This window comes from Physella acuta, unplaced genomic scaffold (genome assembly GCF_028476545.2).
Source record: "Physella acuta isolate Inbredline_101_S28 unplaced genomic scaffold, ASM2847654v3 ptg000976l, whole genome shotgun sequence".
NCBI lineage: Eukaryota > Metazoa > Mollusca > Gastropoda > Physidae > Physella > Physella acuta.
This window is the reverse complement of record NW_026732493.1, coordinates 302,423-315,047: the sequence shown is the minus strand read 5'-3', so window position 1 is coordinate 315,047 and position 12,625 is coordinate 302,423. Positions and strand designations below refer to the sequence as shown.

At 36.4% G+C, this 12,625-nt stretch overlaps 1 protein-coding gene, 1 long non-coding RNA gene and 1 other non-coding gene across 3 annotated transcripts in view; 1 reads left to right on the top strand and 2 right to left on the bottom strand.

Annotated features, from left to right (window-relative positions):
* Window positions 1–12,625, bottom strand: part of LOC131954147 (uncharacterized) — a 36,895-nt gene that overhangs the window by 5,220 nt on the left and 19,050 nt on the right. The window lies entirely within an intron of this gene.
* On the top strand, window positions 1,714–1,786 carry Trnar-ucg (transfer RNA arginine (anticodon UCG)). The gene has a single exon. It is a non-coding gene; the product is annotated as a tRNA-Arg (tRNA).
* LOC131954146 (uncharacterized) lies at window positions 7,810–11,022 on the bottom strand. The gene is made up of 3 exons (XM_059317677.1): window positions 10,914–11,022; window positions 10,011–10,185; window positions 7,810–8,546 (listed from the first exon to the last, which is right to left on the bottom strand). Exons 2-3 carry the CDS (start codon window positions 10,160–10,162, stop codon window positions 8,012–8,014), a joined length of 687 nt encoding a protein of 228 aa, XP_059173660.1. The 5' UTR covers window positions 10,163–10,185; window positions 10,914–11,022; the 3' UTR covers window positions 7,810–8,011.

The window sequence follows — 12,625 nt, the reverse complement described above, 5'->3', positions numbered from 1 at the left end:
CATCAACATAGCAGGCATTAGCACAATAGGAACAACGCGCCGATCTTATAAACTAAAAACGATTGTTAACAATTAAACATACTTACTTTCACAAACTGGTTGCTACAAGGTGATACAGATAATTTCTTTCTCGAAGAATTTTGGTATGCGAATGGACAGGTAAGGCATAGCTTTTATAGGCAAGGCGTCTTTTCAAGATATTCGATACTACCCTGATGAATATTATTTGAATAATTTTCATTTGAGCGTGTATTCATGCTTTTCATGTATAAAAATGTTTGATTTTTTTGCAAGAATTGGCTTGTATTGATATTTTCTCATTTACTTCAACTAATTAACATTTTCATACTCGTCATAGCCTACTCTGTGAGCTGAATTTTCCAGCTGGCTAATTTATTGATAGGATAATTCGTCAACGCAGCAACATTTTATATGGGCATGCATAAAGATGTGGAACAGCTGTGGGAAGTTGTATTGTAATGTATGAATGTTGTATGTGCATGGATAATTGTATGGAGTGATGTTTAATGTTGTAAGTAGTGTTGATGCTGTATGTAAGATGTAATGGCAATGTATGGAGTTGGCTGATGTGTTGAACTTACAGTGTTGTAAGTAGTGTTGATGTTGTATGTAGTTAGAAGATGTATTGACATTGTATAGAGTGATTGATTTATGTGTTGAGCGCTCAGTGTTATAAGTAGTGTTGATGGGGTATATAGTTATAAGATGTATGGAGTTGACAGATGTGTTGAGCTTTCAGTGCTGTGGGTAGTGTTGATATTGTATGTAGTTATATGATGTATCGACATTGTATAGAGTTTAACGCTCAGTGTTGTCGGTAGTGTTTATGGTGTATATATTTATAAGATGAATAGAGCTGAGTGTTAATAAGTATTGTTAATGTCGTATGTAGTTAGAAGATGTATCGACATTGAATAGAGTTGATTGATGAGTTGAACGTGACGAAAACGGTATTATTGATGTTATACAGAAGTAACTGTTGTAGTTAAATATATTCGTGTAATCAGTATCATACCATGTAATGAACTGTACGATGCTTACACAATGTGGATGTTTATTCAAGATGTTAAAATTGTCATTGCTGAAATGAAAGGTGAATATGGAATTAAAGAATAAGGACTTGCCCGTCCAAAATATGAAAAAAGAAATCAGATGATTACCCCTTGTAAATTACCTCCCTGTACATTACCCCTGGGCTATTAAAAAAAACCAAAAAAAAAACTGTAGTATGACATTACTCAATTGAAAAGATTTTGGTCTTTTAGAGATATAGATTCGGAAACATTTACTACAATAAATGGGACGAAAGGATATTACTAGTAGATAATTATCAGGGGGGTGGGGGGTAATTTGATCCATGAGTTAATGACTATTTAGACGTATATGATCATGTACACAGCCAAACTACAAACGAATTGAAAACATGAATTACAATCCAAACCTTCATCAGCAAGGTAAAAGTAATTGCATTTACGTTAAGTGAATAACAACGTTAAATTGCGATATAAAACGAGAAAACGAAGAAAATATGATGGTGTGTATGTTTATTTCAAACGAAACATGTGGTTGCAAGGATCAGATATGTTTTTTCAGATTTAAATACAATTGCAACAACATAATGGAAATAATGAATAAGCCTACTTTCTTATGTGTGTGTGTAACGAAGACCTGTGCCCCACAGGTGAAGTAAGTGGCCTCGTGGCCTAATGGATAAGGCGTCTGACTTCGGATCAGAAGATTGCGAGTTCGAGTCTCGTCGGGGTCGGTAATTTTTATTTTCTGTTTTTTTTTTATGATGATAGGCATTTTAAAAAAAAAACTGTTTTACTAAGGTCATGAGACTCTTAAATGTGTTTCCATCTACATTATGTACCTGAGCTTAGACTTAATTTAAATGTAGCTATCTATTTTAAAACTTTTCACATGTGTTTATTGCGATGTAACACAAGAATTACCGTATTATATAAATTTAAACTAGTTGTTTTAAAAATGGAGACGCTAAATAAAATTAAACGTGAGAGAGCTAAGCAGGGGCTGTTTTTTTTAAATTATTTTCGTGAGTTAATGTTCACGATGAATATTTAACAAATTTTTAATGAAATCAATTATGAAGGGGCACGTAATATATTTCTGTACAGTGATATTTAAACATAACACGCGTTAAAGCGAAAGAGTAAACATCACATAGTTTAAACACATTTTGTTACCAACGGTTTCTCATTACACGTTTACACGATTACAGTTGTAAGCATATACATGTAAATACATTTTACTTAAGCAAAAATAAATTTAAAAAATATCTCAAGTTCTGATCTCGCTTCGGACTTGTAACTAGCGGATGCCCTTGAGTCCACTCAGCTCCTTTGGGTACCTGACATATGTTGGTGAAAGTAAAGGCGATCAGACATGATGCTGACCACACTGCTAATGCCATGAATGGGCCTCACATTTCCATACGATTATGAAACACTACAGATATCCCTTCTCTAACGTTATCACTTGGTCAAAGACATTGTGAATACACTTGACATAACGTGAATTTCTTTCTATTTCAGAGTTTGTTAAAACTACTAATAGCATTAGTTCAGTATATGACAGAGGCGTAGCGAAGGGGGTGGCGGGGTACATATGTCACCGGGCGCCGACCCTAGGGGCGCCAATTCTCGTTTGAATTTTTTTTTTCAAATTTGACTGCAGTTTCGAATTATAAACATACAAATATATTGAGGGGGGGGAGCTAAATTCAAAGTTTATCCCCGGGCGCCGTGAGGGCTCGCTACACCTCTGTTATACAATTGTACTGGTCATTAACAGGACACAGATTACCTCGCACATCAACATCATAAACCAAACTGTCACACTTGCATTCCACAGCAACCAGTTTCTACACTAACTTGACTATCTTCCACACGCGTCATCATTCCATGCATTCGTTATATATCTCACACCAACATTCCTTCCCACCTACCGACTCTCACAAGCCCAACTAATAACACACACCCTCCATTTATATACCGATGACAAGAAACATAACAACTCTACTTCATCTGCCCTTCGGATCGCTAGGTCTAAAGAGGAATCTTTAGTTGTTTTTAATTACTTTTAATTTTCTTTCAGATAAACATTATAGAAACATTAAATAAAGCTTGCAAAATAAAAACAAACACCCACGTTATGTCAGTATTACAGGCAGAGGCGTAGCGACCCTTCCCGGCGCCCGGGGACATACTTTCAATTTGGCGCCCCCTTGGCGTCGAACTTTTCATTTGCACCCCCCCAACTCAAAATTTCGATTTGCACCCCCCTCGAACTTTTCATTGGCGCCCCCCCCCCCTAAGGTCGGCGCCCGGGGACATATGTCCCCCCGCCCACCCCCCTCGCTACGCTACTGATTACAGGCACAGTGATGTATCTTATCATTATAGGGCCAACGTAGCAATAACACTTGAGCGTGGCTACCAAAATAAAAATACTTTACAAAGGCACTTATCAAAATAGCATAGAATCGTTACACCTTTTCACCACTGGCGTAGCTAAACGGTGCGTAAGGAAGGTCAAGGTCGACTGGACTAAGAATACGGTGAATTGTCTTTTATAACAGGGACTCTCAACTTTATAATAAACACTTAAACATTTAGTATTACCTGCTTTTAAATTTAAACCAAAACATTATTTTTTTTTTAAAGTATTAAAATTAGAAAATCCACAAACATTTTTCTATACTACACTGGTATGAAAGTTTAAAAATAAGTTGTTTTTGGACTACTGAATAATAATAATTAAAATAATTATACATTAAAACTGCGCGTTTTCAAAAAAATAAATAAAACAATGGCAATATCTTCATACGGTAGAGGAATTCAAATGGTATTGAATCGGACAACACAAACCTCTCACATATGGTAACAGTCAACACATATTTAATTATTTTTATATGTTCTGTCTTATACTGTAGGTGACTGTTTCAACCATATTGTTATACCATGTTTACGGTCATTAAGTGAGCGTATTCAGTAAATGCGTCACATTTTTAGACACATCATATGCCGTAAAACGAAGACTGAGAATCACTGTTGTCGAATTCTCTGTTAGCTTGAAACGTATCCTGTTTTTGTACACCCCGCTATCCACTCTATTCATTAAGCGCGTAAGATCGAATGTGTTGCAGTAGTGCGTGTAGGCGTACATACCAACATAAATCACAACATAGAGTACGTCAGATCTCTGTTACAGATAACTCCTATCATGTTGCTTTATTTTGTATAATGTAAACATGTAAATTAAATAATAGAAAAGTGTAATAGTAAGTAAAGTTTCCTTTCGAACCTGACGGTTCATTAGTCAAGTGAAGTAGTGTTCACCTGTTTCTGTTACCTTGACATATGTAAGGAATGTGTGGTCAGCACGTTAATACCCCTAACGTGATTTAGCTACCCATTAGAGCTGGGTGGACTCAGGGACGAACTACGTAATTAAACCCAGATACGAACTCGAGACTTTCGGGTTAGCAGTTGTATTCTCTACCATTTGACTACTAACTTAGAAACGTGAATATTGTGAATATTACTCGTTTACAATATTAGAAATGTAGCAATAATTTGTGAGAATACTGTGCATGGATTGTCCTATTTTTATCGCAGGTGTAAGCGTAATCATACTTTGAAGTCAGTGAGAATAGCGAGTGGAAAAAATAACTTGTTTTAGGTTCGGACAACGATTATATATAATTTAAACCAAATAATCACTCATGTATATATTCAAACTGTTTAAAGAAAACTACACATACCGGTATTTGTTTTACAGATATGTGATAATTTCACTTTAACAGATAGTAAGTAAAAAAATAATAAAGTTCCCTTTTCAAACCGGACGGTCTATAGAGCAAGTGAAGTAGAGTTCACTTGTTTCTTTGACCTCGGCATATGAAGAGATCTAAGGGCTTAAGGGTTAGCTCTCTACCACTCTACCACTCAGTCCCCTTTTTCAACCAGCTCACCATCATTACATACATTATATTTGAATCTCCCTCACTCTTCCATTTGATAAGACTTTTTAAAACGATGTTCATATGTCCTTTGTAACTGAATAAAGGTTCAACAGCATTTTAAATACTAAAATTATATTTTAATACTTAGTCGAAGAATTGGTTATTTCCCTTGTAGTAGTCTTTTTATTACACAAGGGGAATCACCCGCCATTTCCTGGCTTTGTGTAGTCGAGCATGACCGCTCTGACAGGTAATAAAAAACTGCTTGTGGCTTGGAGGTGGGGGGGGGGTGGTCGGGAGGTGGGAATGTATAGCTACAGGCCTACTAAAGATGTCATTTAACTTTGTCATTACTATTAAGTATAGACCTTTTTTTTAAGTGCTGTAAAAGGTGTTCGTAAATGCTAGCATCAAATTTCAATAACAATAAATTTATATACGTTACATGTTTTCTGTAATGCGTGGGTGTTTTTACATTTATAGATGCTTTTAATCTAAGTAGGTATTTATTGCAAGAGTTGAACACCTATTATTTTAATTTTATGTCGAAAAATCTTCTATTTAACTGCTTTGGTCGGTAATAAAGTATTTTTGTATCCAATTCAACTGACATGATTGTAAAAATATATTGTAGAAGTCTTAACATCCTTTTTTAGCTGCCTTTGTCGATACAACTTATTTTCATACCCTGCTTAACTCCCCTGCTTATAAAAATAATATTCTAAAAGGTTTTACATAAACGATTTGGGTAAGTGTCCCCTTATGAATTATTGATATACAAAGTATTATATGGAAAATGTTTCCTCCGATCATTTGTTCTTACGAACCAACACTAAATTTTACCAGGGTTAGTTCGCTCGTACCGATGTGAATTTAAAAGAAAAAGACTTACAGTAACTAGTTTAACATGTTATAGGTTTCGCTTGTGTCCCTTGAATGACCCGCATTCGCAGCGATGACGCACATCTCCTTTGTATCTTGTAACTCCACTGATGCTCTAAACAAAGATAGACGTTACACGTTTTCTTTTAGCGTTACTTTGTTATTGATGTCAATATGCCACAGAGGCGTAGCGATGGGGGGGGTGGGGGGGGGGGGCAGGGGGGACATACGTCCCTGGGCGCCGACCTTAGAGGGCGCCAAAATGGGTTGTAAAAAGAAATTAAAATGTCAATTTTTGCAGTCTGAGGGGAGGGGGAGGATGCAAATCGAAACTTTGAGGGAGGGGGGGTGCAAATCGAAAAGTTACGGGGGGGGGGGGGGGCGCCAAATTGAAAGTTTGTCCCCGGGCGCCGGGAAGGGTCGCTACGCCTCTGATATACCATATGCCAACAGTGAAACCCGCAGCATTCAATGCAATTTTTAGTGGTAGAGCTATTACGCATTACTTTAGAATCGTTTTTGTGAGGTCAACATCAGAAGAATATTAATTATAACGTTGCTTTGAATAGTATCAATACCGTGATCGATGAACAGTTGTTAACATCAGCTATGCATTGTACAAGAATGTTTCTACTGTACAACTCCTCAACTGTTTACTTTAGAACAGAATTTCTTGTTTTGTGCTGCTTTATATTTCAGCTAAGTTCTTTAGCTACGTACTAAATACAGTGTTTTCAAAGTTTTTACTTACAAATGTTTTATTTGCTTAGTAAATAATATTAATAATAGTTTATTTTTTAAAATTTTAATAAATCTGCATACTTTTGTTACAAAAGAACATCAACTGGCGGTCAAAATACTTGTTAATATAACGGTACTTGATAATTTGCTAAATTTTAAGCCCGAAAGTCTCAAGTTCGAATCTGGGTTCAATTCAGTTGTACCTCCTTTAGACTTCTCATCTCTGATGGGCACCTAACTCAAATTAGGGAAAATAAAGGCGACTGGCTGTAGTTGCTAGCCACACTACCCCTTTATAAGTCGAGGTTACTCTACTTCACTTGCTCCATTGACCGCAATCTTCGAAAAGGGAACTTATCTTACTTACTAAATTCAAATCTACTTTCACATGGGACGGACTAGCAAATTGAAGCTCTCAATGCATCTTGTATTCCACGATCCCAAATGAACTTTCCTAGATAGCTAAATATGATGTGCTGCCAAGTTGCTTTTTAAGTGAGTCAATATTGTTAATAGTATGTATATCAATGATTACATGAAACAGCAATTCATTTTCATATAGAATATACAAAAATGTAGATTGACTAATACAAACATCAGTATCTGAGACAAAGATGATTTATTTACTTCAAATCAATATACTTCGCATATAATAATGTACACAATTAAAAATAAAATATCATGTATCAAAAATTATAAACATTAATTTTTATCAGTAATTTTTAAAAAATGCATCAATTTGTAATTAAAACTATATTTGTGATTGTGACTTCATAATTCACAAAAAAATTTAAACACATGATGTCATCTACAACACAGCGAGTGGTACTCTATATAAAATGTGTTGATTAGAGTAATGTTTCAAATGTACAATTTAAGTGTAATGTATATCTAAATCGATACTCACACAGACACAAAGCACAACTTTCATTACACAAATTCAACAACGTTCACATGTGCAATACTTCGCTATAATTCCAATACTGATACAACATTTGTTTAGGACAGTGGTCGGCACTCTGCGCCTCGCAAGCCGCATGCGGCTCTTTTGATGTCTAGATGCAGCTCTCCAGTTCCATGATAATTATTTAATTTACTGAACTCAAAACATATGATACTGTAAAAATAAAAACAACTTAAAAGAAAATAAAAAACAATGAGAAAAGGTGGAGTAGAGTGCATGTGGATAGCTGACAGCTGATCGGCTATCCCATTAGGCCCAGCCCCACAACTGTGCTGTGGGCAGACCTGTGGCAATGGTTCCATGCTTTCCACTACCGAAGTGCACATTACAATGTTGGTGGCTCTTTAAAAAAAATGGGAAATTTTGTAGATTGTAACGTTTGGCTCTTCTGTCTCGAAAGGTTGCCGATACCTGGTTTAGGAAACAAATTCGACCCGTTTCACTTTTTTCTTCTCCTCCCCAAAGTTCTTGTAAATCACAATTCGCCAGCATATACTCGCCCCTACAATAACAAACGCAAGAACGATAACTCCCGCAACTATAAACCCAATCGCCAGGTCCGACAACCCAGGGGCATCCTTGTCCCCATAGTTACCGCCGATTCTGTCAGCGTTTTGACAAACAGCAAAACACCTGGTGACAACAATCCGTTCACCAACTTCTTGTATAGTAATATCCATAGCTTGGGTCATCTCCCAGCTAGAATGTTCCTCCGTTTCCGGGCAGACATTCAACAGAGCGGCCGTGCAGTTATTTTTCTCTGTGCAGAATTTGGCGAACTTGCACGTGACGGTGTTGTTGGTGAGAGTGGTCGGGTAGAGGCAGGAGAGGGCGCCTTTGGTGTCTGACGTCATGGATTCCGTGTCGTCCATGAGGTCAGTGCCGCCGTTCCCCGGGCTTATCCTGTAGGTGAAGACGTTGCCTGGAGATTTGCAGATTTCACGCGATTGGCTGAAATAGAAACATATAATTACATAGAGTATTGATAAACTCTAATGTACTCGATTTAATTTAGCACACGCCGTTATAAATGTATAGGCTACAGGTATATCAATACAATATCCTTTTGAATGATTATACATAGATGAATATTGTAAACTTTAAAACTTCAAATACATTTCTTCTTCTTCTTCGTTCTTTTTAAAATGGAACAAAAACAGGACATTTATTGCAACAGAATAACATTCTCGACAACCGGTATAGACGCTTAATAATTATCTTACAAACCCCATCATTAATACTAACGTAATAAAATAGACCATACTTTGCAGTCTTAAACAACCCTTCACCCCCCCCCCCCCCATTCTTTCAATCCTACAAAAGCATGTACGGCGTACTTTGCAATCTCCACCAAACTTGTACTAAAAAAAAACATAATACAATCTAGATGCGATACATGTCTATGTATTGCCATATAAAAGACTTAATTATGAGAGGAGCATTTCCTGATATATGTATTATTCATACACCGTTATGTGTAGTATGCTATTTCCTCGTCCGGGGATCTCCTCTTTTGTAGCCTGGCACAGCTTAGTGAAATCAAACACACAAGTCTAATTCAAGATACACTTCAGTTCTTTATTTACACATCCATCCCCGACTCCTACTATAACTACTTCCTAACACATGATTGTCTACTGACACCATCTATTACGGGCCAGTTGTAGGTTAGATAGAAATTAGTTAGAATAATCTAGAATTAGGGGAGAGTGCGTTACCTGGACGTAACACCATCTAACTGCAACTTTCCGACATACTCCACTGGTCAGCTGCGACTCACCTAATACGTCCAACCGCTATACGGTGTATCTCCACCAGCTAACTAAACACGTCTACTGACCAACTCTACTCTAGTGCTACATAGTTGCCCACACGTCAATGGTCAGCTGTCCGTCGCAAGTGACCAGTCGTCTCCAGCTACAATTCTATTGGTTCTCCTTGCCTGACCAATGTCTAGCTGACCTACCTATTCTAGCTTTGCTTGACCTCTGACCTATTTATAACTAGCGTCGTCACAGTAATGCACACGTAAATTTACTTTCCCTAAGAGTTATGTAATTCGTAGCAGATGATGTTTTTTGCTGTATATTTTTTTTTACATATGTTATGACCTGAAATACCCTATGCGATAAAATGTTTCCGATATAAGTCTTGTTTGACAAAATGTAACTTTATAAGGCTGATTTTGAAAATGCCGGAACAGAGGCGTAGCGACCTTTCCCAGCGCCCGGGGACAAACTTTCAATTTGGCGCCCCCACCCCGTAATTTTTTTTTATATATTTATAATGCAAAACTGCAGCTAAAATTAGCTTTTATTTTTTTCCCAACCCATTTTGGCGCACCCTAGGGTCCGGCGCCCGGGGACATATGTACCCCCCTGTGCCGGAATACACAAAAGAAATTATAAAACTTACGTGTACTCCATGTTTGATTCTAAAGACACGTCTTCTGATTGGACGACACTCCCTTGGTCTAGGGTCACAAGGTGAAAGGTCAGATGTGACCTAATCTGTGACTCGACAAGGGACAGGTGGACAGCGAGAAGTAGAGCCACGCCTATCTTCATGTCTAACACCACGAGGTTTCAATCTAAATTTAGAAATTTAAATTATTTGACGCCAAACATAAGACACTAAAAATGTTTTTTTTTTTTTTTTTTATGTAAGCGAAATCTGTGAACCTTTTGATAAATAAAACGGCAAAATTACATTAATATTTTTGTCATAGGCATATATACTTTTATACTTATTATTTAAATATATTTAATACTTTTGCTTATGGGATTTATAAAAAGAATATAACTTTTACCATTTTATTTATTTATTACAATTTGTACTAAAACGTATGTCATACTTATATTAAGGGATTTATTTAATGAAAAAATAGGCTAAGGGGGGGGGGGGGGGGGCTATACAGCCGGTGAGTGGCGATTTATTTCATTTAGTAATACAAATACTAAACATCATACTACGATTGCATTAAACTAAACTAGATCATAAAATATATTAATACGAAAATAGAAAAATAAATAATATAAGGGATTTTTTAAATGCTCCAACAATAATACATTTGGTCTTAAATGGGGCTAGTAATCTATCTGGTTGTGAATTAGATGTCTTAAATTAGTCTGGTAATTACTTGTAATATTTTCGCTAAAGGATGTACAAATTAAAGAAATAACAAGTTCTGGCAAGATGTAAAAAATGAAAATAAGCCACAACACGTAACCGCTCATGGCCACGTTGGCTTAGTTTGTATTTAAATTTTAATCTACATAATTAACGCAAATTTTTAAAAGCCAAAATGTATAGGCCTACCTTTTTCAATTAAAAATATATATTCCGTGAGTCACTTTCTGCAGTCAACAGTCAGGAATATATTTCAAAAGCATTACAGATTTTGAAAAGTTGCTTTTAATAAACGACTTACTTGTAGAGTAACCGAATTTATTCGCACACCCCGTGTTTAAGTATGCGTATGATTTGACATATCGCGCATGCGCTGTCAATAAAAATATTATGTTGACAAGTTCCAACCCCCACACCTAAAGCCCCCCCCCCCCTTCCACGAACATGCACTTTGGTGCTGTTTTTTTCAGTTGAACTAGATCGTGTCAGCGTCGTTTTTTTAGTGCTACCCAGGGTCAGTCATGCGGAACAAATAGCCAAATTGTGCGTGTTGGAGTAGGTGAAGTGTGGAGATGTAGAGGTGTAGAGAGGAGGTAGGTGAAACTAAGTGCAAGTAACACTTCCTTCGTGTAGATAGGTGGGGATTAGCAATCCTCTGTGTATGTAGGTGGGGCTTAGCTACATTATCCAGTTTTTCGCTTAGGTAGGTGGGGCTTAGTAACATTATGTAGTCCTTTGAGTAAGTAGGTGGGGTAAGTCAAATAATCCAGACCTGACGGAGTTGTCGGGAAGTTGCACGCATGACTGTTAGCCCAAAAGTCTCAAGTTCGGATCTCACATTGATGTAGGTCGTCACAGAGCGAACCTAGCTCTGGTTGTTTGTGAATTACGAAAGAGAAAATAAATAGGTCGTGAGGTATTTTCTTCACTTTTCAAAAATAGACCTAGGTCCTAGAGGATATTGTAAATCCATTTGTTATTTATTTATTTTTTTCGTTAAATTGTATTTGGCTGGGTAGTGCAAATTTTGCCCATTATTTTAGGCGGAGCCCAGTGTGTTAGAGTTACATATAACAGAAGATCGTCTAAAATAATGTAGCGTAATTATTTGGCGAATCCTTCGAGGGTGTAAATCTAAAGTGACGCCCTAAGTAGGGGTAGCTCTAGACGACGCCCCAGTAGGGTGTGATTCCCCCCCCCCCTTTAGAAAGGTGTGTAGACGCCACTACACAGTACCACTAGTTCAATGCAGGAGGTCAACGTTCTACCCAGAGCCGAGTCGGCTCATTCAATAAATAAATGCGGCTCATTCTGTATAACATAAGAGTGTATAAAGATAAAACTTCAACTTTTTTAGTGGTTTTACAGCGATAAAACAGTATACTTAAGAGTTGAGGTGTAAATATTTTATTCCCCACTAAATTTGAAGACCATATGATTACAGCGACATAAAGAAGATGTGTATTTTATTTCCAGGATTATGGTTGCTAAATTGTATTTTTATGAATACACAAGGCCAGTAACCGCTCGGCTACTCAACTAATGATACACGTTGTATTTTACTTTTGTATTATATTGAGGCAAATAATAATCTATTTTTTTTAAATTAGTGGGTAGTTAATTAAATTATATTTGTTGTCATGCAACCGCTTTATTTAGTTTTCATATATTCACAATTAATTAAGTGAATAAGAAGATATACGAAAAACAAGGAACATAATTACATTTAATTTTATTATAAAACATATTACTTATCCTTATAAATAATATTGAACGATTAAAAACTTGTTCTAGTGTTTCTCTCAAAAATGTATTGACTTCAGCTGACGTTTAAATAATTTATTTTATTAAAAATCAGACAGGATACCAATGAATCAAAAAGATGTTTATTTTATTCTTGT